Source organism: Girardinichthys multiradiatus, chromosome 22 (assembly GCF_021462225.1).
Source record: "Girardinichthys multiradiatus isolate DD_20200921_A chromosome 22, DD_fGirMul_XY1, whole genome shotgun sequence".
Lineage (NCBI taxonomy): Eukaryota > Metazoa > Chordata > Actinopteri > Cyprinodontiformes > Goodeidae > Girardinichthys > Girardinichthys multiradiatus.
The window spans coordinates 39596758-39622721 of record NC_061814.1 but is presented as its reverse complement, the minus strand read 5'-3'; the positions used below and the strand labels follow the sequence as shown (position 1 = coordinate 39622721).

At 39.6% G+C, this 25964-nt stretch overlaps 1 protein-coding gene across 1 annotated transcript in view; it reads right to left on the bottom strand.

Moving 5' to 3' along the window:
* LOC124858850 (adhesion G protein-coupled receptor A3) overlaps nucleotides 1–25964 on the bottom strand; it is a 317892-nt gene that overhangs the window by 81626 nt on the left and 210302 nt on the right. The window contains exons 13-14 of the mRNA XM_047351126.1: nucleotides 24708–24918; nucleotides 24103–24311 (exon numbers count right to left, since the gene is read on the bottom strand). Of these exons, the coding sequence (XP_047207082.1) occupies nucleotides 24103–24311; nucleotides 24708–24918 (420 nt within the window). The remainder of the gene's footprint in view (nucleotides 1–24102; nucleotides 24312–24707; nucleotides 24919–25964) is intronic.

The window sequence follows — 25964 nt, the reverse complement described above, 5'->3', positions numbered from 1 at the left end:
TCATGGGTAAGACTGCCGACCTGACTGCTGTCCAGAAGGCCACTATTGACACCCTCAAGCAAGAGGGTAAGACACAGAAAGAAATTTCTGAACGAATAGGCTGTTCCCAGAGTGCTGTATCAAGGCACCTCAGTGGGAAGTCTGTGGGAAGGAAAAAGTGAGGCAGAAAACGCTGCACAATGAGAAGAGGTGACCGGACCCTGAGGAAGATTGTGGAGAAGGGCCGATTCCAGACCTTGGGGGACCTGCGGAAGCAGTGGACTGAGTCTGGAGTAGAAACATCCAGAGCCACCGTGCACAGGCGTGTGCAGGAAATGGGCTACAGGTGCCGCATTCCCCAGGTCAAGCCACTTTTGAACCAGAAACAGCGGCAGAAGCGCCTTACCTGGGCTACAGAGAAGCAGCACTGGACTGTTGCTCAGTGGTCCAAAGTACTTTTTTCGGATGATAGCAAATTCTGCATGTCATTCGGAAATCAAGGTGCCAGAGTCTGGAGGAAGACTGGGGAGAAGGAAATGCCAAAATGCCAGAAGTCCAGTGTCAAGTACCCACAGTCAGTGATGGTCTGGGGTGCCGTGTCAGCTGCTGGTGTTGGTCCACTGTGTTTTATCAAGGGCAGGGTCAATGCAGCTAGCTATCAGGAGATTTTGGAGCACTTCATGCTTCCATCTGCTGAAAAGCTTTATGGAGATGAAGATTTCATTTTTCAGCACGACCTGGCACCTGCTCACAGTGCCAAAACCACTGGTAAATGGTTTACTGACCATGGTATCACTGTGCTCAATTGGCCTGCCAACTCTCCTGACCTGAACCCCATAGAGAATCTGTGGGATATTGTGACGAGAACGTTGAGAGACTCAAGACCCAACACTCTGGATGAGCTAAAGGCCGCTATCGAAGCATCCTGGGCCTCCATAAGACCTCAGCAGTGCCACAGGCTGATTGCCTCCATGCCACGCCGCATTGAAGCAGTCATTTCTGCAAAAGGATTCCCGACCAAGTATTGAGTGCATAACTGTACATGATTATTTGAAGGTTGACATTTTTGTATAAAAAACACTTTTCTTTTATTGGTCGGATGAAATATGCTAATTTTGTGAGATAGGAATTTTGGGTTTTCATGAGCTGTATGCCAAAATCATCCATATTAAGACAATAAAAGACCTGAAATATTTCAGTTAGTGTGCAATGAATCTAAAATATATGAATGTTACATTTTCATCATGACATTATGGAAAATAATTAACTTTATCACAATATGCTAATATTTTGAGAAGGACCTGTACATTTTTTTAAGCTGATGAGACACACCCAAAAACAGCTATAATTGTAGCAAAAAGTAGTTGACTCAGAAAGGCTGAACAGAAGATACACATTTTATTTTTCAGATTTTCGCTCCACTTCACATTGATGCACCACCAATAAAAATACCAATAAAATACACTGAGGTTTATGGTTGCAACATGACAAAATGTGAAAAAGCTCAAGAGGTGGGAATACTTTTGAAGGCTCTGAGCAGACATACATTCAGAAAGACAGAGACTTAAATTCACACATAAACATACATGTTCTCCAAAGATCTGTCTGTGCTGTGCAGCTGTTCCAAACTGTGAAGTTGCAGCTCCCTTGTTGACCTGGCTGCCATGATGATAGATAGGCTGTTGGTGTTAGCTTGCTGTGTGCTCTGATCATCTCTTCCCCGTTGTATTTTTTACAGCCAAAGCCAATAGCAGCATGTCAGCTGAAGAAAACAGCAGCAGCCACTTTTACATGAAGCTCCTCCACTCAGGGTATTATCATTACTCCCATCATATTACATCACAGCACTGCAAGCACTTTATTACTGTGCCTGACTGACAGGTTAATGTGCCTAAACCCTTTGACACTGCAATTCATTACAGCCAGGCGAGTGTATTAGCACACAGGTCAATTTGGCTTAGACTTATCCTGGATTGGTGCTGGCATGTTATACCTAAACATGCCTCAACTGTCCACAAGCCTCAGTGACTAAACAGAGCACTGATCCCTTGTTTGTGCTGTAGATACAACTTTAATCTAGTATTCTCTGTCTCCATGCTAAAATCAGATTACCAGAGTCAATTAAACTTCATCCATAATCTCCTGCAGGCACAGTTGGTGCAATTTTATCAAGCCCACAAAATCCAAAGGGACAAGTGCACTGCTGATCAGTGAGCACTTAAAGGCAGAATGTCTTGGATTTACATGATGACTGGTGAAGATGATGAACTGCATGTCTTGTAAAACCCACAAGTAGGTGCTTCCCACATGTTAAAAGGATTTTGCTTGTAGCTGCTGTCGTTGAAATTCCAGAACTATAAACTAGAGAAGATTCCACCGTTCCCGTTGCAATCACATTGGTGCATGCAAGAGTGCACAAACTTTAAAGTAAAAAATAAAAGAGGAACAGTGAGAAAAGAAACAAAATTAAAACCCTCCAGTGAAGAAACCGTGGGTTGCCAGCTCCAAGTGTCTATCAAGCAATGTATTGTATCATCCTTGAGTGGCCGCACCAACTCTAGAACAGAACCGGAGGGAGTGTGCAAATCAAACCCACTCGGGCTTACCTATACACACTGGCAAACACAAAGAGACAAGATGGTAGCAGCGCAAAAAAACAGTATGGAATTGGCGACAGTCAGAAAAATGGTCACGCACCATTACTGCAGGTCGTCAGCCATACCTGGTGCCTGTCACTCAGCTCGCAGTCACAATGTATGGTCATATTTGCTATCAGCACCTAACCGATGGAGGTAAACACAGCTGACTGCGAAGCAAATAATCAAATCAAGTGGAATCAAGCACACATCCATCAAATCCATAAGCATTATGAGTTGATTAGGAAGTCAGGCCTGGGAATTAAAGATGAACCCCTTTCAGATGAGCACTGTAATTTGATTCATAGACACATCGGTCTTGCTGTATTTATCTCTTCAAACATTGGTGGGACATTGTTTCATTAGTGTTAATTTCTCTAGAGCCGCAGATTAGAAGTGTTGCACTCGACTTTAGGCTTTTATAATTCCTATAAAAAGGCACTGCATTCCCTGTTCCATGTAGATATAGTGATGTGAAAAAAGTAAATGCCCCCTTACAGATTTCTTCTGTCTTTGCTTTATTTTCACACTTAAATGTTTCAGATCATCAAGATAACCTGAGTAAATACATAAAGGAGTTTTTCAATGGATGTGTTTGCTTTATTTAGAAATTTTAAAAAACTGTCTAAACCAGCCTGGCACTATGTGAAAAAGTAATCACCCCTTAAATCTAATACTGTAACTGGTTTCTGTGTGCCTTGGCGGTTCCAGCTGCCAGCAAGCCTTTGTAATAACTGAAAATCAGATTTTCACAGAATTGGGTTAAAATAGCTACATTTTTGAGCGTAAACAGCCTGTTGAAAGTCATGTCACAGTTCATATCTCGATTGGATTTAAGTCTAGACTTTGGCTAGGCTAGTCCAGAACCTACTTTCATACAGGTTATATTAGGAGATTTCGTATTGATAAAAGTCAGACAGAAATCATCCCTTGTGTGGCACATGAAACTGAACCAAACATATGATGAATCACTGATAAACTAAATTGAATATTGAGCAATAACAATGGATCACATAGGGCAGGGATGGTTTGGTTTTTTTTTGTGTGACAAAAAAGCAAAAACAGAAAAATCTGTAAAAGAGCAGGTCCATTTTCATAGCACTGCATTTAACGAATGACTAACTATAATTTATGTGGGCAAGCCCCCCCCTTCAACAAGCAGAAAAAGTGTGTTACATGAACAAGTAATCGATACAAACAAATGTAAAAGAAGCAAGGAGCAGACTGCTACATAACATACTGAAACACTGAAAAGACTCTAATGTCCGTCTTACTCTCTACAGCTCTTATTTATGCAGAAAGCTTCTCTAACCAGGACACCTAATTTCACCCATGTGGAAAAAATCTGATCCTCAGAACAACCCGATCTGATCACATGCAGGGTGATGCTTACTGATTAGCAAAACGACATCTAAAGATTTTCACAACGATCTTTATTCTGTTTTATCAGTTTTACACTCAACACTTAAAAAGGAAACCTACAATAAGTAGGTTGCATTCAACTTTTTAAAATAATTGCCACTATAAACAAATTACAAACCAAAACACTCTCATCCAGTTGTTTCCAAGCTCTCTTTCTTCTGAAAAAATATAAATATTTATGTATAATGGGCTTTTTTTCATTTCTAGCAACAGTTTATGCAAAAATCAAGTAATCTCACTGAAAACCAGTACCAAAGATGTTATGCCATTAGAGACTAAACATAACAATTTATTTATTTATCACCCTTGCAGAAAGTCCTCAGAGTGTTTCAGCTTTTCTGATAAACAAAACCTTTCAGTAATTTTCAGTTCTAGTTTTTTATTCCTTGGCAGGAAACTGCCACTGAATGTAGACATGGAGAAGACAGTTTGCCAAAGTGCTAATTGAGCATCTAGATAAGGAAAGAAAAGGGTTTTAACCATTCCTTAGTGAATTTGAATGTGCCATGCTTCCCAGAGTATCTGGGCTAAATATTTCAGATCCTGCTGATCCACTGGGATTTTCACATATTCAATTTAAATTTAAATTTAAAAATACTTTATTAATCCCAAAGGGAAATTAAATGTTGTTGTAGCTCATATTATGCAGTTTTCTTCAAAGTGAAAGGAGGCTGGCTCTGTTTTGGGGACTCCTCTGGAACCTCTGGAGATCACTGTGCAAAGAAGGATTCCATTATAAAATGAAGAACATTGTGGAGAGCCCGGAGCATCCTCTTCATGAGACTGTTGTACAGTAACAGTGTCTTTTGTCAGGGGATTCTCCAGATCTGCTATAAGACAGACCACTACAGGAGATCCTTCGTGCCCACAGCCATCAGCATCTACAACAGCTCTTTATAGAAATCTGTGTAATGTGAGCTACAACAAAATTTAATTTCACTTTGGGATTAACAAAGTATTTTTGTATTGAATTGAATATTGAGATGCTCCCAGATGTAAATAAAAAAATAAAAAAAACACCTTGTTGCTATGGTGATGCATCATAACAAAGATCCAAAAGTTAAAATAAATTTGCAAAAATCCTTCCAGCTGCATAGCATCCGATACTGGAGAGGATAATGTTACAAAAAAATCTATTTTTATCCACCACAAGAGGAATTTGAGTTCTTAAAAAGAATTAAATAGAATGAAAAGTAACAGAGCAACTCCAACTTGCTGCCGCCTTGAGCGTTGCAATTCTAGAATTTTTTACAGGGTACAATTCTTATGTTGCTTGTTCCAAATTTTTCCAACTTCAAGCTGCCACAGATAGGAAGCTCAAAATTTGTTGTAAATATTATGAAACCATGGATCAACTGTTCAGGCTGGTGGTGGTAGTGTATCTGGTATCTGGAACATGAAAATAAGTTCCAGTAGCCTACACAACCCATAAGGTCTCAAACCCATTAAGCACCTTATATATATATATATATATATATATATATATATATATATATATATATATATATATTTGCAGCAACGGTGTCATGGCAATATAAACCAAAATCTCTAAAAAATCTTTCTCCAGACAATGTAGAATCAATGCCATGAAGAATAAGCATGTTTTAAAAGCAAAAATAAGTCCACCCCTGTATTAGCAAGATGTACTTAATAAAGTGCCCCAGAACAGCATATCAAGTCTAATCACTATTAATATCTCTTAGTCTCTGGACTTCAAGATCAAAAAATTTGAAACAGGAAAAGAATTAGCAGCAGCTATAATAAAAACAACCTCAGTTTCACGTGGAGGTCACTGTGGAACTGAAGCAGCAATCCTTCCCTCCCATGTCAATGGAAAAAAAATCAAACCTTCTAGCATCTCAGTCTGGGAACATAAATCAATAAAAATAAAACTGAGAGAAGATTGCTTTTAAACATGGCACAAGAGAACAGATTGAGACTAACCCTCTCTTTCATGGCCTTCCTGCATGTGTATGTGAGTAAGAAAGGGGCAGGTAGGTGTTGTCTGAGAGGGGTGACTCATCTCGTCCAGTTGCTACACACACTACGGAAGACTAAATAGACATTGCTGGGTTTGCTCACATGTATGTACCGACACATGCGCTGGCAGTCACAGATGCTCATATGAAAGAACAGGGCAAACAGGAGCACACGCGAATGCCAGAAACGCCTCGGCCCCTTTAACCCATGCCGCTCACGCTCTTCTTTCAAGTTCACTGACATGGCAGACTGTTCCGCACACAGAGCGGGAGCTTACGTTACACCAACCTGCAGCTCACTCTCTCCACTCACGAGCTAAATATCTTAAATAAAAACCTGCCATTTTTATTTAAACAGTTCATGCTCCCCAGGCTTTGCTCTGTTAATGCTTAAAGACAGCGCAGCATAGAGTGGGGACTGTAAACCCAGCCTCTGCACGCACCACAATGCAATGCTCACTGGCTATAGAGGTCTCAGATGGTAAATAAGCTTAGGTTTGTGCATGGGGTTCGTCGCTGTACACAGCCAGTGGATTTAAAAAGGTCTCCTGCTCACACACATCTGTTGCTGTCCACCATTTCCATGAGCCTGTCTTACCACTGCAAACATCTTCATAAACTGGCTAACTACTTAATAAGCCAGTTGGCTAGCATCAAACCAAAGCAAATGCTTTCAAATAGAACATAAGTGCAACTGTTAAAAAATTAACTTGAGCCAAATGTAATACATGTGCAGAAAACATAAAAATACAGTTCCTTGCAAAAGCATACCTCTGGCAGTTTTTCACATTTTGTGGCATTATAACCACAACAATGAATGCAATTTTGTAAAGTGGGAGGAAAAATATGCCCTGGTGTTTTTTTAACAAATAAAACTCTAATAAAATTGTTTACAGCTGTTGTATTCAACCCTGCTCAGTCAATACTTTGCAGAACCTCCTTACAATGCAATTACATGGAGTGTTTTGGGGAACATTTAGATACTGACAGAAGATTTTGCCAAATCTTCTTCTGCAAAATAGCTCAAATTCAGTCAGACTTGATTGAGAACATCTGTGAACATTCCTGTTCAAATCCTGACACAGATTATCACTCAAAAATATAGCTAAACTTTAATTGGGTCATTCTAACACAAGGATATGCCTTGATCTGATTGTACTGGATGGTGAACCCCAGTTGTAGTATTTAGTCTTTTGCAGCCTCTAACTGGATTTATTGATCTATATTTGCCTCCAATCACCTTCCAATAAATTCTGACTAGATTTGCTATCCTTGCTGAAGAATCATACCATCACAACATGAAGCTGCCACAACCATTTGTCACTGTAGGGATGTTTTTTGGGTGATGTGCACTTTTTCCTCCAACATAGCATTTTACAGATAAGCCCAAAATTGATCCCCTTGCAAGGCCTGTCAATTCAAAAGAAAAGCCATTTTGTGGTACCTTTGCAGTTGTTCCATACTATTCCCATTTTTGAATAAGTCCTCTTAGAATATTGTTTTATAACCAAACCCTGCTTTAAACATCTCTACAACTTTACAAAGTCTATTAACTAATTACTTGAGTTAGATTAGAAATTGGTTGCATTTGATTTCATTTAATTCTCTTTCCACTTCAAAATGATACGCTACTTTGTGTTGACCTAACAGAGAAAATCCAAATAAAACACACTGAAGTTTTTGTTTGTGACTAAACCAAATAGTAAAAGTTCAAGGGGAATAAAACATTTGTAAGGCCTTGTAAAAGAAAAAATATAACTGCCTTATGATTATGTTTTTCAAAGTTTCAAGCAACTGAAATTCAACTTTTGGTCTGCTTATGCGGTCAGACACCATTCTGTCACAAAGACTCTTGGAGGAATATAGCTAAAAAGTGCTCTCAACTGAAAGCAGACAGTGATAGAATAAGTGGATGCAGGAAATATAAGCTGTTTGATATATCAGGGACAACAATGAAAAAACAGTGATGGGGAGAAAAGGAGATGAGGAATGATTGCATTATATGGCCAAACATCACCGAGAAAAACAGAGAAAGAAGGACAAATAGGGAAATTATTACCCCTTCAGCTGGAATGGTTGTGTATATCTGGCTCAATCTCTCCCTCGATCTCTTTCCCATTCCACATATCCCTCTACCGCAATGCAATTTTCCTTCATTTCTGATTACAGATTGCTTGTGGTGATCTTAGCCTCGTTCCATCTAACCATCTGTCACCTATGCTAACTGTGCCACTCAGACCTAAAAGAACTCTATATCTGCTAGCTCTATATCTGTTGCAGCCAATTTACATGTTTGCGTCTTGTTACTCTTATTTGGCAAAGGCAACCTGTCAGAACAGTGAGTAAAGAGGGAATTTGTGTGTCCAGATTAACTTTCACCTTTGATACCAAAGCAGGGTTGAAACACTGCTCCAAAAAGAAGCATCACTGGCTGAAGAATTGACTTCTTTCACACAAATCCTCATCTACTCTGGCATTCTCAAAACACATTGCACATAAACCCAGTGGGAAATAGCTTCCTTTTGTAAAGAATCTCTATTGTCATTTGTCAAGCAAACCTTAGTGTACACTGCTGCATCCCAGCAACACTCAATCTCTTATCAAATAACATTGTCACAAATCCTAATCATTCCCCAATTTAGCCCAGCTGGGATTCTGGATTTGGAGCAATTTCAAGAGCTCATATTGAGAAGTCACACACACTTGATTTTTAACAAGTAATTTATCCTTTCTTTATGTGCCCCATATTAAATATTAGACAGATATCTTCTATTAGATTACGATCATGTAGTTGAGTTTCATTTTTGTAACTTGTATTTTGTAACTGTAGAAATAATGGCTTATTAATGATGACTGGCATCTAAAGGCACATACAAGTGATGGGAAAAGTTCAATTTATCCCATTTTTCAACATATCGTGGAACCACCTTTAGCATCAATCACCCCCAGTAGTTGTTTTATGTCTGACTTTAATAGTCTCTCACATTCTGGAAGAACTTTGGCCTGGTCTTCTTTACTATACTGCTTCAGTTCATCAATGTTTCTGCAAAACACAGCTGGTCCCACCAGAACATTTCAAAATGATTGATGTCTGGACTTTGACTTCATGTTCGAGTCAATGACTGCGAGATGCCCAAAAGCCCAAATCATCACCCCTCCATGACCATGCTTGACAGCTGGTTTGTAGCATTTGTGCTGTTATGCTGCTTTTGATTTTCTATAAACATGATGCTGTGCATTCATCTCTGCTTTGGTATAATCTCAGAAGCTGTGTGGTTATTTAGATTCGATTTTGCAAACCTAATTCAAACTGCCATATTTTTTTAAGAAAAAAGACTTTCTCCTTCACTCCTTTTAAAAAGGTATAGTTGTGCAGTTTTTTTTCTAACTGTCTTGTCATGAACTTAGAAATGTAATTTGCTTACTGGGGCCGGTGATGTCTGTGTTTTGCATTACCTGCACTTAAAGTTGATTTGACTGGACATTTATTTCTAGAAGATTGCCGAATAATAATTCTCACTGTAGAATAACTGGTTTCAATGTGATCACAAATGTGCTTGTAACCTCTTCCAGAATGAGAGGCAGCAAAAATTGCAACTCAAAGTTTATTGCTCATATCTCACCTTGGCATTGTGTTAACATATACCCATATGCTCTGGACAAGAAGCTGATAAAAATCCTATGAACTAACAGTCATAATGGTTACTGGTGTATATGGCATTTTTGCCAACTTATCCTTTGCTTTTAAAATGCACAAGTTTTACACCCAGCTGCCAAAGAATTTAGAGCAATACTATTTTCTCCTACATATACTTATTGCACTTTCATAAAACAATAAGGACATAGGGTAAAGCACAAACCACAATCTATGGTGAGGATGACACAACTGCTTCCAAAATTTTAATTTTCCAAACTATCAAGAACATAGTTGCCATTTAACATGTTTCTTTTTTGTTTTAGTGCCAATGCATGTTTGCTAATCAGAGTGGCAGCAGTAAAATGAAGAAGCAGAGGTTAGTTCTGGGAAATCCAAACAGCCAAACATCCAAGAAGCTGCAAGGTTAGATGTCTTTCTATATCAGCCTAATACCAAATAAAAAAAGGTTTAAACATGTCCACATAAACTGAACAACAGTGTGAAAATGAACAAACAACTAATCAGCTTGAAGCAAGTGACAGAAACTCGGAGAGAACAGTGGGGAAAGAGAAACACACAATCAAGAAATCTGTTTACACAAAATGTCCTCATTTCTATCAGGAAGTCTCTGGAGCTCTGAGAGGGTCACAGTGTTTGCTTAAGACCAGCTGCTGAGAAACAGGCCATTGGGTATTTGACTTGGGCAGTTTTAGATCAAACTGACAAATTATGGTGTGAGCAGTTCACTGTTATTTCTTGAACATGCAGCTTAGTTCCTAATTCTTGTGTATGCCAAAGCTGTCCAAGGAGATGAATCATGTATGTCAGATGGCCACTGTCACACATAAAAAGAAAAGCTGTGTGGCTTTCATTGAAATCATTTGGATTTAGACAGTGAAGCTGATGAATTTGACTCTACACAATAATAAACAAAATAGAAAATATGCGTATCTACTTTGTTTCGAAAAGAAAGTAAAAATGTAACAGCAATCATCATCTTTCATAAAGCCCACACATAATCAAGGGTAGCTTTACAGTCCCTGCAAGAGATTTGGTTGGTGTAAAAAATAACCAAAAAAACATAACACAGTTTTGACTGCCAATTAATCAGTGACTGCACATAAACAACATCATAACCACGAGGGCCATTAACTTTCTTTACGGATTCACAAACGCACTCCCATTAAGTGCAACAATCCCTTCTGCTGCCAGTAGCAATATTATAATCTTTCATAGCTGAGGAGTATGCATAATTTGAATAACAACAAGTAAAAGCAGTGCAATTCCATGCTAAGAGGGAGACATAGCATTTCAAATAGAGTTCGCAGAACAGAGCATCAGGAAATGGGACCAACTGTAAGTAATGGCTAACTCCTGCAACACCAAACGAAACAAGTAATGTCTTAGATTAATGGCAATCAGTGAGCTCTGAAGTCATTGGTAAGGTGGAAAACAATTTGCATCACATGTCAGGTTACTGGCAGCAGCAATCTGTTGTGTGCAAGCATCATGAGTCAGTTCCTTTCCTCTTTCACTCCAAAGAAAATGTGTCCTATTTAGTCAGCAAACAGTGAGGGGTCAAGTCACAGCAATAGTAAAACAAAATGTCTGCAAAATGTTCGTTGTTACAGTGTGGTGAACGCATGCAAACAGGCACAAACCTACACACAAATCCTGTGTGTTAAAGTGGCTAAAATGACTAACATCCAATCCATGCAAATGCTTTCAAATGGAACATAAGTGCATCAGTTAAAAATTAACTTGAGTCAAGGGTAATACATGTGCAGTGAGTTTACCCAGTGCAATTCATACCCAAAGCTCTGTATGCCTGCTTAAGTCAGCTGTCATGTTTTTTTTTGTTTGTTTTTTTTATGTTTGCAGCCTTAACAGCACGTGCAAGTGAGGTGGAAGGTGAAAGGTTGTGGGTTACACAGCGGAAGATTTTCAATTTGCTTTGGTGAGAGGCTTAGAGGACATGTTAACAAAAACACATACAGTATCATGATCTACTAAAACTAAAACTAAAACTAAATGGAACTTCCAGTGACATTTGTTGTCAAATATCGTTTTAGAAAAACATATCTATTTTTTAACATGACCACCTTAATTGTGGTTTTACTAGTATCTCAATGACAAAATGAGTTTGGTGATGTCATACGTAAAACTCGAAACAGCTATGTTACATTACTATAACTACCAGACTGAAAGAAAACTATGTCAACAAGACACAGGACAAAACACCACTAAATGTTATATTTAGGCATACCACAGTAATCTGCAGTGTTAATATATTAAATTATTAGCATAACAGTAAATAATGTTACGCTAATAAAATCAAACTGTTAGTATAGAATTGTTAAATCTGCTACGGTAATTGCATTAGAAAATATTAACAGAATAACTATTAGCATAGTGATTAACGACATGCTATAAGCAGTATGCTATCAGTATAGGATTGTTTTATCTGCCACAACTGAAAGAGGCTGATCAAAATTTTTTTAGAAGAAACATGCTTCATCTGTTAAGGACATATCACTCATTTCATGAGAACAAGAGAACAGCCTATTTCCGGTTATGATTATAGACTAAACTATAAATAAATCAAATTATAATCATATCATTGAAGAATGCTCTGTGCTCCATTGGTAAAGCACTAATTATTAGTGTGCAAAAAGGAATAGCCCACTAGATTCAGACTGCTTAATATGCATTTTCATATAGAATTAGCCTTGGATTGTTTAATCTGCGATGCTAACAGTATTGGCAACTAATAATAAATAGCATTAGCATAGCAGTCATTGATGTCATATCGATAGTAATAAACTATTAGAATAGCATTGTTTGAATGCTCGGAATATGGATTAAACTAATATGCGATCAGCCTATCATTGACTATTAAACTATTAGTTTAGAATTGTCACCACAATCACCACAACAGATGCAGAACTTAAAAAAAAAAGAAAAATGTCCAAATCTTATCTAAAATTATGCAGCATAAGATCTGATTATATATAAAAAGAGAAATCCGATTTCTTTATTTTTTGCTTCTCTTCCGTAGCTCCATGTTAAAACTAGAATCTAATTTAAAATGTTCTTCTTACTTATAAAGCCACTAATAATCAAGCTCAATCTTACATTAGAAATCTGATTGTTCCATATGTTCATAATAGAGCACTTCACTGTCAGACTGCAGGTTTACTGGCGGTTCCTAGGGTTTCTAAAAGTAAAACGGGAGAGAAATAATTTAGTTATTAGGCTCCTCTCCTGTGAAACCTAATCCAAGTTTGTGCCCGTTTTGCTGACCTACTGACTACTTTTTAGACTAAGCTAAAACTACTTTCATAAAGCTTACAATTAGATATGTTTATGTTATTCTAATTATGTGATTGAGATGTGCTGAGGTAAAAACACATATAAGAGTTACAGGACACCAGCCCTCAAGCACTGTTTGATACCTGTGTCCTAAGCTATCTCTGTAGTTATGCTGTAAGGCTTCTGGAGGCCATACTAACCACTTTTCCTCACTCTGATACTTTCACCTACGACTCTCCATGCATTCTCTGCTGTTATTGTTGCCATTAATTTCATGTTCTCTGTTTTTTTCTCTTCATAGTTGTTATACCTGGCCTGGCGGTCTGTTTAGCTGTGGTACCTTCCTGGAGGGGGCCATAGGCTGATCTATTGCTGACAATAACTTTGTTCTTCAAATATAGATGATACACTTGATCCTGTATTTCTGTGTTCAACTTTGTCTTTATCCTAGACACAGCAATTACAGCAATTATTGCTGCCATTAATTCTGTTTTTTACTCTGTTTTTCATCCCATAGATTGTGCTACTGGCTTACTATGAGCGATTGTTGCCAAGTTCATCACTACATGCAATTAACTTTTCAATGTTGCCAAATGCTTGTTTAGGTGATTAAGTCATTGGCTCGATTCAGTGAGCTGGGTTTCCTTAGATAGCAAACCTTTTACTGATTGACATGTTAAACTGAATTGACTGCCCGGCTCGGTCATCCGACTGGCGCATGTATCCCTCTCATACAGTTTGTCCCATCTTGGTGTGGGGTCGGGGGTTCCGTTGTGGGCGTGGTGCTTGGTGGGGTCTGCCCTGTTGCCCCTGTGGGCACGGGCTGGGGTAGCATTGAGCAGGGCCCTGCGCGCTGTGTGGTGGGGGCAGTATACGGCGAGGTTGCTAGGAGCGTGTGTGGAGCTTATGCTGTGTGGGTGTGGCTTTATCGGCTTTTCAGGGATGGAGCTCACCTATAGGGGTATGCCACTGTGCTGTGGGGAGGGGATTCATGGCGTTTGGGTTCAGGGGCATGTGCTCGATTGGGGGTGGCCCTGTGGGGAAATTCATGTTGGGGTTTATTGGGGGTGGGGGGCTCATGGTGTTACGATCAGAATTCATTGGGGGGTTGGGACTGTTTCATACTTTTGCGGCACTGGTTGGGGAGCTAGTTTGGACAATGCAGACCCCTCTTTTGTACATGGCCCCCTCTCGGATGACGATGGGGGTCGTTGAAGACTGGGATCGGGGCGGAGGGTCGGGGTCCAGGCCAAGGTTGCTCAGGTTCAGGCACCAGCCCAGGCTAGCCCAGGTTCAGGTGCTGGGGCGGTCTGACTGTCTCTGCCCCCGGAGGGAAGAGGACCATCCCCTGGGTCCGGGGGCTGGTTGTCCCTATGGGGTATTGACACCTGGACAGTATGTATGAACCAGTGGCGATTGCTCTAAGAATGCAAGGGAAGCTCAGCTTCTCGGCTGGCCCAGACGCTCAGCTTCTGCATGATGATTGGATGATCTCCCTGAGGCTGAATCCCTTTTTGATTGATAGTGAAATGAGTGAATCAGCGATCTTGAACTTGAGCTTCCCCTCCTTGAAAGACCAGCATCCGCCACTGGTATGGGGAGTGTGAGTGAGTCCATTGTTGTTTGTCTTTACGTTGGGTGCAAAGGTATGAGTCTTTTTATGTGTACGCATGAGGGTGAGAATGTGTGATTGTGACTGTGTGTGCCTGTTTTTTGTGTCAGGTTGGGTCCTGCACTGCTCCCTCTCCTGGATCAGTTTAGGCCCCAATCAAATGTGGGGCCTATTTCTTCACCGCCACACTACCTGAAGGCGGTTGGTGTCTCTGCCCGCTGGTGTACTCGTGGTTTTCGGTGTCCGGGGCTGGGTGCTTTGATGTGTGCCGACTAACTCCTGATGGCTGCTTGCCGGGGCCTGGACCCCTAGGCTTTGTCTGGCCTCTGCTTGTGGAGTAATATGTCCCGGGTTCTCAGCTCTCTGGGTCCATGGCTGGATCTACTTGGGCATAGACCGCTGCCGGCGGGGCCTGTGGGCTCATCGCTGCAGCTCCCTTCTGCACTGTGGCTGCTGGGTGGTTTCCCTGGGACTCTCCCCTGCTCTTCTCTGGGGCGGTTGTGGTAGTCTCGGTGATGGTTCTCCTGGGGCTCATATCTCCTCCATATCTGTCTCAGGTCCAGAGGGGCAGGTCTGTGGCTCCTCACACTCGCTTTTGCATATTTTTATAGAGAAACCTTGTATGTACAAGCGCGTTCACACTCAGACCCATAGGTGTTTAGATTCAGGTGTTAACAGATACACAAATGTTCTATATTGAGCCGCATTTACCACTAAGGACATCTTGCATTCAAAAGTACCATGCACTTTTTGATAAAAACAGCTGTAAATATGAGTGTTTCTGCAGGTATAACAGCAAGCTGGGTGCTATCTTTTATTCTCATCCCCCTTCATTCTCTTCTCCTTCTCTTCCCTTTTTGCCCCACCTCTCTCTCTTTCGTGCTTCTTATTTGTTTTGTTTGTAACAATTGAAATAATCCCACAGCAGTTTCTAATAAAGTTTCTTTTATAAATATCAAACAGAGCGTTAGCTGTAATGCTCCACTTGAGAAAGTATATCTGTTGGGCTTTTTCTTGGCACTCAGACAACAATTCTGAGCGCTACTCTGCCGGAAAGGACACGGTAAGAAAAAAAAAAACAATTTGACTGCAATGTAGGGGCACATTAGAATGCATGTAATGGCTTTTTACCAATTTTGTTTTAACTTGTAATTTAATAAATTTTTTATCTTACATTATGTGATGGATCTGCACAATATAGACTAAGTTGGTCAAGTGAAATGAGAAAAATATATCTACTAAAAAGTTTAATAAAATGAAAATTGGCATATGCATATGTAACCACCCCCTTTACTATGAACCCCCTAAAATGTTGGGGTGCAACCAGTTACTTTCAAAAGGCATATAACTAGCGAAATGAAGTCCACACCTAGGTGCAACTACGTGTCAAATGATCTGTCAGTATAAACACACCTTTTCTGAAAAGCCTCACAGGGTGCAACGCCACTAGGCAAGAAGCATTACACAATGAAAACCAAGGAGCTCTCCAAACAACTCAGGGACAAAGTTGTTGAGAAGTACAAGTCAGGGTGGGGTTGTAGAATATATATATATATAAATATTTGATCTTCCCTGGAGCACCATCAAATCCATCATCTTCAAATGGAAAGCACATGTTACCAAAACAAACCAGCCTAGAAAGGGCTGCCCACGAAAACTCACTGACTGGGCAAGTAGGGCATTAATCGGAGAGGCAGCACAGAGACCAAAGGTAACACTGAAGTTCCACAGGAGAGGCTGAAGTATCTGTAGGGCCACGATAAGCTGTACACACACCATAGAACCGGGCATATGAAAGAGTGGCCAGAAAAAAATGCATCACTTGTCTTGTCATGTTTTAAGTTTGCAAAAGGCATGGAGGCGACTCCCCAAATGTATGGAGGATGATGCTCTGGTCAGATGGGACTAAAGTTTAACTTTTCAGCCACCAACACTGCATGCTGAAGTTTTCTGTTATTTTGTCACGTTTGTTCTTTGCTTTACAATAAAAACTTAATAAAATATCTCCAAAGATGTAGGCATGTTCTGTAAATGAAATGGTGCCAATTCCCAAACAATCCATTTTAATTCCAGGCTTTGAGACAATAAAACATGCTAAGGTGGTGAATGCTTTTGCAAGGCAATGTATTTGAGTACATAAATTGGATCTGTTTTTTTTTTTTTGTAAAGTGCCTGAGATGACATTCAATATAAATCAGCTCTATATACATAAGCTAAATTTAATTGAATAGATATTGTTTCTCTCAGTGAGCATCACACACAATCTGAACTTTATTCTCACTCTACATAAGATCGGTTTAACACTCTTTCATGTAATGACACAACTCTTCATAGGGTATGGTTTTATATTACTTCTTGCCCTGGTCCTCTGTTACAAATCTTGTTAATCTACTAACACAAACACCAGGTAACACCATACCTCTGTTGATATCACTGGTTATCATCACTTCTTTTCACTTCTACATCCATTACATTGCCCACCAAAAATTAAATGTCAACCAAGGTCTACAAGACACCACACAAATCTAAAAGGGTCATCATTATTATTGTCATATCTCCTTCCATCTCATAAAACACTCAAAACACCACAGCTCACCTAGCAAAAGCATGTCTCTGAGATATAAAATAGCCCACAGGTTGAAAATAAAGTTCTCCACACTGGAGCTGGGTGTGTTTATTGGCAAATAATGAAAGCTGGCTTGTTGTCTCAATAGACCCAGGAAGAGCACAGATGTGGGCAAAGGATTGACTAATGAGGACATACAACCATCAATCTATATGTAGTAAGGTAGACAGAGAATATGAGACACCAATAAAAAAAAACATTGTTTTTCATCATCAAAGAAAACCTCAAAAACATAAGTCATAGGCAGTGTGTATTATCCATTATGGTTACAGACCACAGGCTAAATGTAGTTTAAAAATCTGGTCTTATTGTTTTCATTTATATTTACCGATGGGGGCATTTACTCAATCCTTGCTTGCTAATTGTACAATTTAATTTTATCTTAATAATTTTTAAATTTTTAAATTTTAAAAAAAGACACAAAATCTGTGAATCAGTTTTCTTAATGGGAGACTGAACCTTGTGGTTAGCACCCGAAGTCAACAGGAATGTCAAGCTGGTATTAAACCTCTAGGGAGTTCAGCCAATGAAAGCTAATTTATCACGCCAGCCTCCTATCTTGGATGGTTTGGTTTAAAATCAAGGTGTAGCAGCTAAGACAGGTCAGGTCAAGTAAGCACAAAATAATTGCTGGTATCAGCTGTGTTATAATTTTTATGCAGGGAATTAGTCTTTGTTTGTAGTTTTTCCAAGGCATTCTTTTATTACAAGCTGCATCATTGTCTAGTCAGTTATTTGTTATCATATAGCACTGGCCACATTTCTTAGCACTCCTGATAAAGATGTGCAAAAAGTCCTAAAATAAATTATTTGTTTATTGTGGTAGTATATGGATGAACTGGACATTTTAAAAAGCTAAACATTTATTTGATTTAATTAAATCAAAGGGGAAAAATCCTATATGAAGAACTGTTTCGTAAACAAATTATTTGTGGCAAATAATATGTAACATTCACTTTAAATGTAACTGAAACTTTTTTCAATGTGTGCATTGCTTTTTAAAGTTGATTAGGAACTTTAAATTAATAATCCATGACTTACTGTTGTTCTGGGATATAAATTTGACATGACACACAGGCCAACTCTTGGCCCCTCTTCAAAATAAGAAGTACAAGGGAACATGCCATTTCAAATAAAACAGTTATTCTTTTGTTGCAGTAATATATTCTCACACTGGACAGTTGATCTTTAACTAGGTCTAGGTCAAGAAATGGCTACAAGAAAATGGATACACATTTGAACCCTTATATGCAGAGAAATGATTAAAACATTCAAAACAACTGGAACTGTTAAAAACAATGGTGGAGGAGGACTCCATGGTGGTATGAGGAGAACTCATACCCTTGTTGGACTCATATTCCCACCACATACTAGAGGAGGATGTTAAATTAGGTTAAAAAAAGGGGCGTTAAAATCTCAAAAGCTCAGTAGAAACTTGTAATAGGTTTCACAGGAGAGAAGCCTGATAACTAAATGATGAGCCTCATGTTTTAAGCTGTTGTAAAGAGTGGCATCTCGGGGACTCAAACTTTATATAGCAACCATACTATAAGATACTAAGATGCTATCCACATACAAACCCATTGTTTTGGAGTGAAGCCAGGGAAATACATTTTCTGAGCTAGCATCTAGAACATAAACATATAAAGTTTGCAAAGCATTAGTAGAACTGTGCACTTTGGTCAGATAAGAAAAAAACATGACATTTATGAAGAAGAAACATTGCCGGTGTTCATCCTAAAACTAAGGATGAATATACAGAAACCAACTCTTGCCCCCTATTAAGTAGGTGGAGGACTGGTGATTGTGTGGACCTGTTCCTGTTCCTTGGAAACCTTGTTAGAAGGCATGGTATCATAAACTCTTTGAAATACCTGGACATTTTAAATAAAGACCTGGTGGAATCCATTAGTTCACTGAAATTTGCCTAACTTTTATAGAAACCCTGAGGGGTGAACTAAGAAGAAGAAAGTTCCCAGGACTCAGGATAACCTAGAGTCATTGTGCAAAAAAACAAATGGTCAAAGATCCTTCTCTCTGTATCCTCCAACCTTGGGAAATGTTATATGTGAAGGCTAAGTGTTTTCATGTTGGCAAACGCTTATATGCTTATATAAATATTATTAGCACGGGTGCCAAAGATAAACAATAATTTTTTAACATGTGATTACTTCAACACTGAATATATGTACTTAAACTTTTTCAAATTATTATTTTTCTAAATTTTTCAGTAAAATAATATGCTGTTAATCGAATTAAGATTAATATATTTTAAGGCTTTTCACACGTGTTAACCACTGTGGCCAACTCTATACTTCAATTAAAGGAAGTAAACACACTTTAAATTGATCACAGTCTACTCCTGCTCTTTATACCTTCATTAATACCTTCCATCTTCACAAACCATAATATACAGTACATTGTATACAAACTAAACAGGTCACTTGTTTAGGTTATACAGAACCAGTACAAGAAACTCCACCCTGGTTTTCAGAAATCCATGTCCCTTCACAAAGTCATTATATTCAGCTCAAAGTATAAAAATGCATTCTGCAAAATTTTTTTTTCCTATTGAGTCATGGCCTTGGGGCCTTGCTTATGAGCCACCATGTGTGATTGTGTGCGCGTGTGTGTCTCACGTCATAGGTCTTCTCCTGCATGTTAAACAGTCTGTAGAGCTGCATCATATAAATGCAGAAACTTGTGTTGACATCACCTCTAAATAAACAAACAAAAGAATTAAGATTAAAATAAATTAGTAAATCTCTGACACAGGAGACAGCAAAGAGTAAGGTTGCAAAGGTGTGTCTCATAAGGGGGTGGTGGGTGTTTTCAGTGTGGGATTGTGACTTGTCACCACCACAAAGCACAAAGACAGACGATGAAGCTGCACTGCTGTAAACGAGTGAGTCAGCCCTCCTTCTTGGTAAATATGGGCTTGCATGAGGCAGATGGAGGGGAAGAAGGAGGTGGTACAGGCGGAGGGAGAAGGAGAAATGTTCAGGAACTGTCCCTGGTGCTGAAATCTGGACAGTACTGCTTTTCAACAGCTATAGGTTCAGCACAGTGCAAAACCAGTTCAACCATAGACCAATTCAAACATAGAGGCAGGTTGACATTCGTAACTTGCCCCATGTGGAACAATCTGTATTATTAGATGCCACATACACTAACTGATTCATTTGGACAACAGCAAACTTTTAAAATCCACCATTCACAGTTTACAACATAGCTGAGCTTTTCCACACACAGCCTATCCCATGACCATAATCTGGCATTCTGATTACAAAGCCACAAGAGGAAGATTCTCTACCATGTAATTCCTTTTGAACCAAGTTAAAAAGATTTTCATTATTAATTTTTTCTAGTCCAATCCCCAGCCTCTAGGGACATTTGTGCTGGGCTCTGAGCCTGCATATGCAAACATACACATGCATTAACCCCAAAAGAGCTGAATGCAAGGAAGTTTGAATCAAAAAGAATAATGTATGGCAATATCCTGCCACAATTCATGTCTAAACATTTGAAATGATGTTTTTGTTGCATCATCCATCTTTTGAAGATACTATCCATTGGTGCTTTTTTTTTTTAAATAACAGTTGTACAATTGTTTTAGATTACTGTAACAACTTCGATGTTTCTGACTGCAATATAAGGTGTTTTTTCTCCCTTCCTCTATTTTGTGTTGGCTGGAATTGTGGTGATTGTATAGGCCATACTGCAAGTGTATGCATAATAGGGTTAAGTTATAAGATTACAGTAATTAGAAGTTTGTCTGCCAGGCAATTAGTTTCTGTGATGGAGAATTTCTGCATGCTCCATCTTGAAACATCACTGGAAATTTATAATCATCTTGATGGAGAGTGTCAACTAAAACATATGGTTTTTATAACAACTTGGCTGGAAGAGATTGCTAAACATGTTTGATACTTAAATCTGTCCATTTGAGTCTTCCCTATTCTTTTTCACAAACTGCCTTAATGTGTTTTATTGTAGCCACATTTGACTAATGTCCATGCAGTGCTCTTGCATATAGCTTAGGTGTTTTGCTGCACCTTTGCAAAACATGACTTAGGAATCTTGAAGAAAGAATTTAATCAAAAACATGCAAATAAAGAATAAAATAAAAATGGGCACACTCAAAAAAGCTCTTATCAGTTGCATTATGCCTTCTGTGAAGTCATAAGAGGCAGGTGTGTACAGAAGCTTGTTTTTGTTATAGTAGATTGTTTCTTAATTAAATAATGATTTATGAGAAAACAACAAAATGACTTGTTCTATGCGTGAAAATCTGTATCTAATGAGTTTGACTGATTTTACAGAAATGCCTGGCTAGTAGCTTTATTACAGCTCTGCATCCTGTGTAACCATTTTACATTTACTCAGCACCACAAACAAGTATTTAGTAAATATTCCAGGCAAGACAAGTGGTACTGCTTTAAATATACTAACCGGCCATTTTTAAAGGTACCTCTGTTCAGTTGTTGTAAGCACACATTATGAATCAGCCAATCATATGGCAGCAACTCATTGCATTTAGCAATCTAGAAGTGGTGAGGATGGCTTTCCGAAGTTCAAAGCAAACGTAAAAATGGAAAACAAAGGGGATTTGAGTGATATTGAATCCGGCATAGTTGCTGGTGCAAGACGGTGTGTACTGGGTATTTAAAAACTACTGATGTCCTCATATTTTCACAAATTATCATTGCTCAAGTTAACAGAGATGGTCCAAAATTGAAAAGCAGTGAGCAGCAGTTACATGCATGAAAGTATCTTGTTGAGGTAAGAGATGTCAGCGGAAAATGGGCAGACTGGTTCAACATGCTAGAAAAGCAACAGTAGCTCAAATATCAACTGGCTACAACTAAGGCATAAAAAACACCATTGCTGAACACAAAACATGCCCAACCTTGAAGCAGATGAGCTACAGTTGCAGAGGATCACAAGGAGCTATCTTGTCTTCTGTAAATGGTTCAGACTGGCGGTGGTGGCTTAATGTAGGATATTAGTTAGCTATTAGTATGAGATGAGCAGTGTTTGAAAACTACAGCCTGCCTGAGTATTGTTGCTGATAATATCCATCCTTTAAAGGACCCCAATGTTCCCATATTTTAATGATTACTTCCAGCAGGATAATATATTATGCAACAAAGATCAAATCATATCAAACTGGCTTCTTGAGGATGACAATAAGGTCACTGTGCTCCAATGTTCTGCAATGTTTGGTGCAGCCATGTCAAAATGGACCCAAATATTTGTTCCCACCTTTGAAAGCAAAAGAAGATCCAAAGGATAATAGCTATGTGTTCAATAATAAACGGGCCAATACTTATTTCCCTATATGGAAACATCACATTGCCTAACTTATACACACTACATACCTGGGTGTGCTAAATTCCCTTTAAATCACAAAAGCCAACGATGCAATATTATGGAAGTTCTTACACTGCTTGAATGACAAATGACATCTCCACTCATGATGGCACCCTATGAGTAAATGGCCAACTTGCACTCAGGCAGTACAGACAATCCGTCTCCCTTTGACATGAAAAGATTATGCAACAGGTTTTGTACTTGCAGAAGCCGCCCTGAGCTGAGGGGAATCATTGTTACAACAGAGAGCATTTAAGATGGTACTAACAGTAGAGTGATGTCACAGGTCTGTAAATAAGGGTCCTTTTTCTCGGGCACTGCAGAGACCAGGCGGGTGTGGTGACTGCATTAGCAGATGCATCCCCGGTACAAACACCGGCTCACCGTGAGGTGGACGTTCTCGTCACGTCTTTCTACCATAGCTATGGCAACCCTCGCCTGCCGGACGTGTTTTGAAGTTCAAATCATTACTCTATAATTAAATTTGACAAAAAAAAGCTGATCCAGTCTCGTTCTGGTTGTCACAGCGCGCCCCAATGATGGTGCGCCGTGTCGGAGTGAAAAACACACATGCACAATGACATCCTGACATCTGCTCTCCATCTGACAACAGCTTAGTATTCTCCAGACACCTCCCCCACCCCCTCTTCCCCGATGTGCACCCGTGCTTTTATCATATACCGCTTTTCTTCTTCCCTGCTCTAATGCGGCTTTTCTGTTTCACCCCCTGATCCAGCATGTTTCCACCAACGACATCAACGAAACTGATCGATAGGTTAAAAAACGGCACAACACTTTTTCATGCTCCACTGAGAACTGACCTCCCAGTCTAACGAATCCCACTCTTCGGTAAACATCCGGAGGATTTCTCTTCATCCAAAGAAAAAGAAAAAAAAATAATAAGAAGAAGCGGACCAGAAGCAGCGGCTCTAAGGAGCGACCTTGCAATGCGCTGCCATTGCGCTTTTGGTGCTTCTAATCCTCATGAAATCAATTTGAACACAGGGGCACGTCGTCGGAGGGAAGCATCTCGGCTTGCAGCGTCGAGACCAACTTGAGAGGCGCAGATGAACGACGCTAAGCTGTATAGTCCAGCATTTTTTCTTTTTTTTTTTGGCTTCTTCTTTTTCTGCTTCGAGATGGTTGCAACCAATTAGCACACCACTTGCGCTCAGAGTCGATTCGCTCCTGACAAGGCGCTCCTTCTCCGGAGCATCACTTGTATTGTAGCTTGGGAAAGGGTGGCAGACTGTAAAACGCGCACAACTTCTCCTCGTCTGTTTTCCAAAGAAAATGTAGACTCTATGATATTCCAATGCTAATCCTCACACAGCATTTGGCAATCCAAACCCTGTGCTGGAACAATAAAGGAAGCTTTTGAAGGTCCTCTCTTAAAACACGTGACTCAGTCTACTCCACGATAGGAAAAAAGGTTGATTTGATCCGTAATGGGCCCTAAGCATATGGAAGACACGTTATATGTTGGGGGAGGGAGTGGGGGGGGTCACAGTTAAATAACTACTCACCATTAGAACGGCAAAGTTCTTGTGACGGTTGCAGTGAATAGTGGTCGTATTGCCCCCGGAGGCGGTTATGTGGCAGCCCTCTGCCCTCCAACCACCGTGTCCATCCAGCAGGTCAAAATCCCAGTAGGCTGCGGTTGGGTCTACACCCAGCGCGAAGTGCCTGAGAGCAACGGTAATGGAGTGCACGGCGCTGCCGCGGCTGCACCCATCTGAAAGGAAAAGCACCACATTCAGGAAAGGAAGGCGAGTGGAAGCACTGTCAGTGCTGTGGCACAAAAAACACCCGTGCATGCATACGATGCACACATTTAAGCGTCGGACAGTTACTGCAACTGGAGCGTGGACTGTTTCAGATTACTTTCATGCATCACACTGCAGTAAACTGTATTTAATCTGATCCGTGCATTGGTTTATTTCAGTCATTCATATGAGCACACCTCGTTAGTTTTTTTTTTTTTTTTTGTACCGATGCAATCCACATGTTGCGCAAAAAAATACAAACTAATACAGACATGACTGCGTATGAGCGCGCGCGCACGTGTGTGCATGCATTTGGTCCACCGTTGACATCACACGCGTGAAAGATAAAATTGGTTTCCTCTTACCTAATTTGGCAAAAGCAACTGGTGTCGAGACGCTCCTGCGCTTCCCATCGTCTGCGAGGTTTGACGAATTCCCTGTGCAGGGAAAGAGTTTCCCATTGCGAAACAGAACGAACTGCAGCCTGCAAGTGGAGTTATCAACAGATTGCAACGCAGAGGAGGAGACAGACGGACCAGCCAGCGGTAAATGGATCGAGGCGACTGCCACGGAGTTCTGCGGATAAAAATGAATAAATAAATAAATAAAAACAGTGTAAACAGTTTGGGAGTTATAGTATCCTCTAACTTTGATGTGAAAATGTCTTCCATAAAAAAGGCGTTTCTCTTCAGGGTTGAAAGGGACCACAAGTGAGTAAGGGAACGAGTCTCACGTTTGCAGCGCTTTGGTGTGCCTGTTAGGTCTGCAGCAAAGGTGGAGTGGTTCTTACCATTTCAGCTTCAGGGCACATCAACACTGCAGCTTGATTTAAAGAGACAATCGTTGTGACTTTATATCCCATTCAGTGACTAATTACCATCGGATAAGCACCCTTACAATAAAACACCTGACACGATGCAAAGAAAAACACTTCAGTGCGACAAAAATAGGTTGGAAACGTCAAAGTGTGCAACAGGCAACTCTGACCACAGGTGAATTCACTTTGATTCTGTCTCTAACTCACTTATTCACTGCTGTGACTGCAAGCAAAAGCACCTAAACAACCTCCACTCTCCTGCAACAACTCTGATAATCCAAACAGAGTTGCATGATGGTCCCATGGTATAATATCCTTAGGCTACAATACCAGAGTTTCATGGTACCACACATTTGCACAATAATTGCAAGCAAAAATGCATAATCCAATTGCTTTTGTAAACAAAAGAAAAACAACAAGTATTCATACGGTGGCTAAAATAATCTAACATTGTGATTATTAGTTTTAATAATGTTATTTATTGTTATGAAGCAATGTTACGCTATATTATGGTTCATAAACCAGTCAGTCTCACAGTTATTTAAACTTAATCTTCATTATAATCTATCAAAAGTAATAATCTGGCAGGATAAATTATTTGATCACCTCTATGGAAAACCAGTTTGGCTTTAAGACTAAACATGGTACTAGGGCTGCTACTAACAATTATTTTGCTAATCAATGAATCTGTTGACTATTTTTGGATGACATATGGATGTCTCCCTCAGAGACTGAAACATGTAACACTGAAAGCTTTATTGGAAATCTTTTAGTGAATCACATTTTGTATGCAGATGATCTTGTG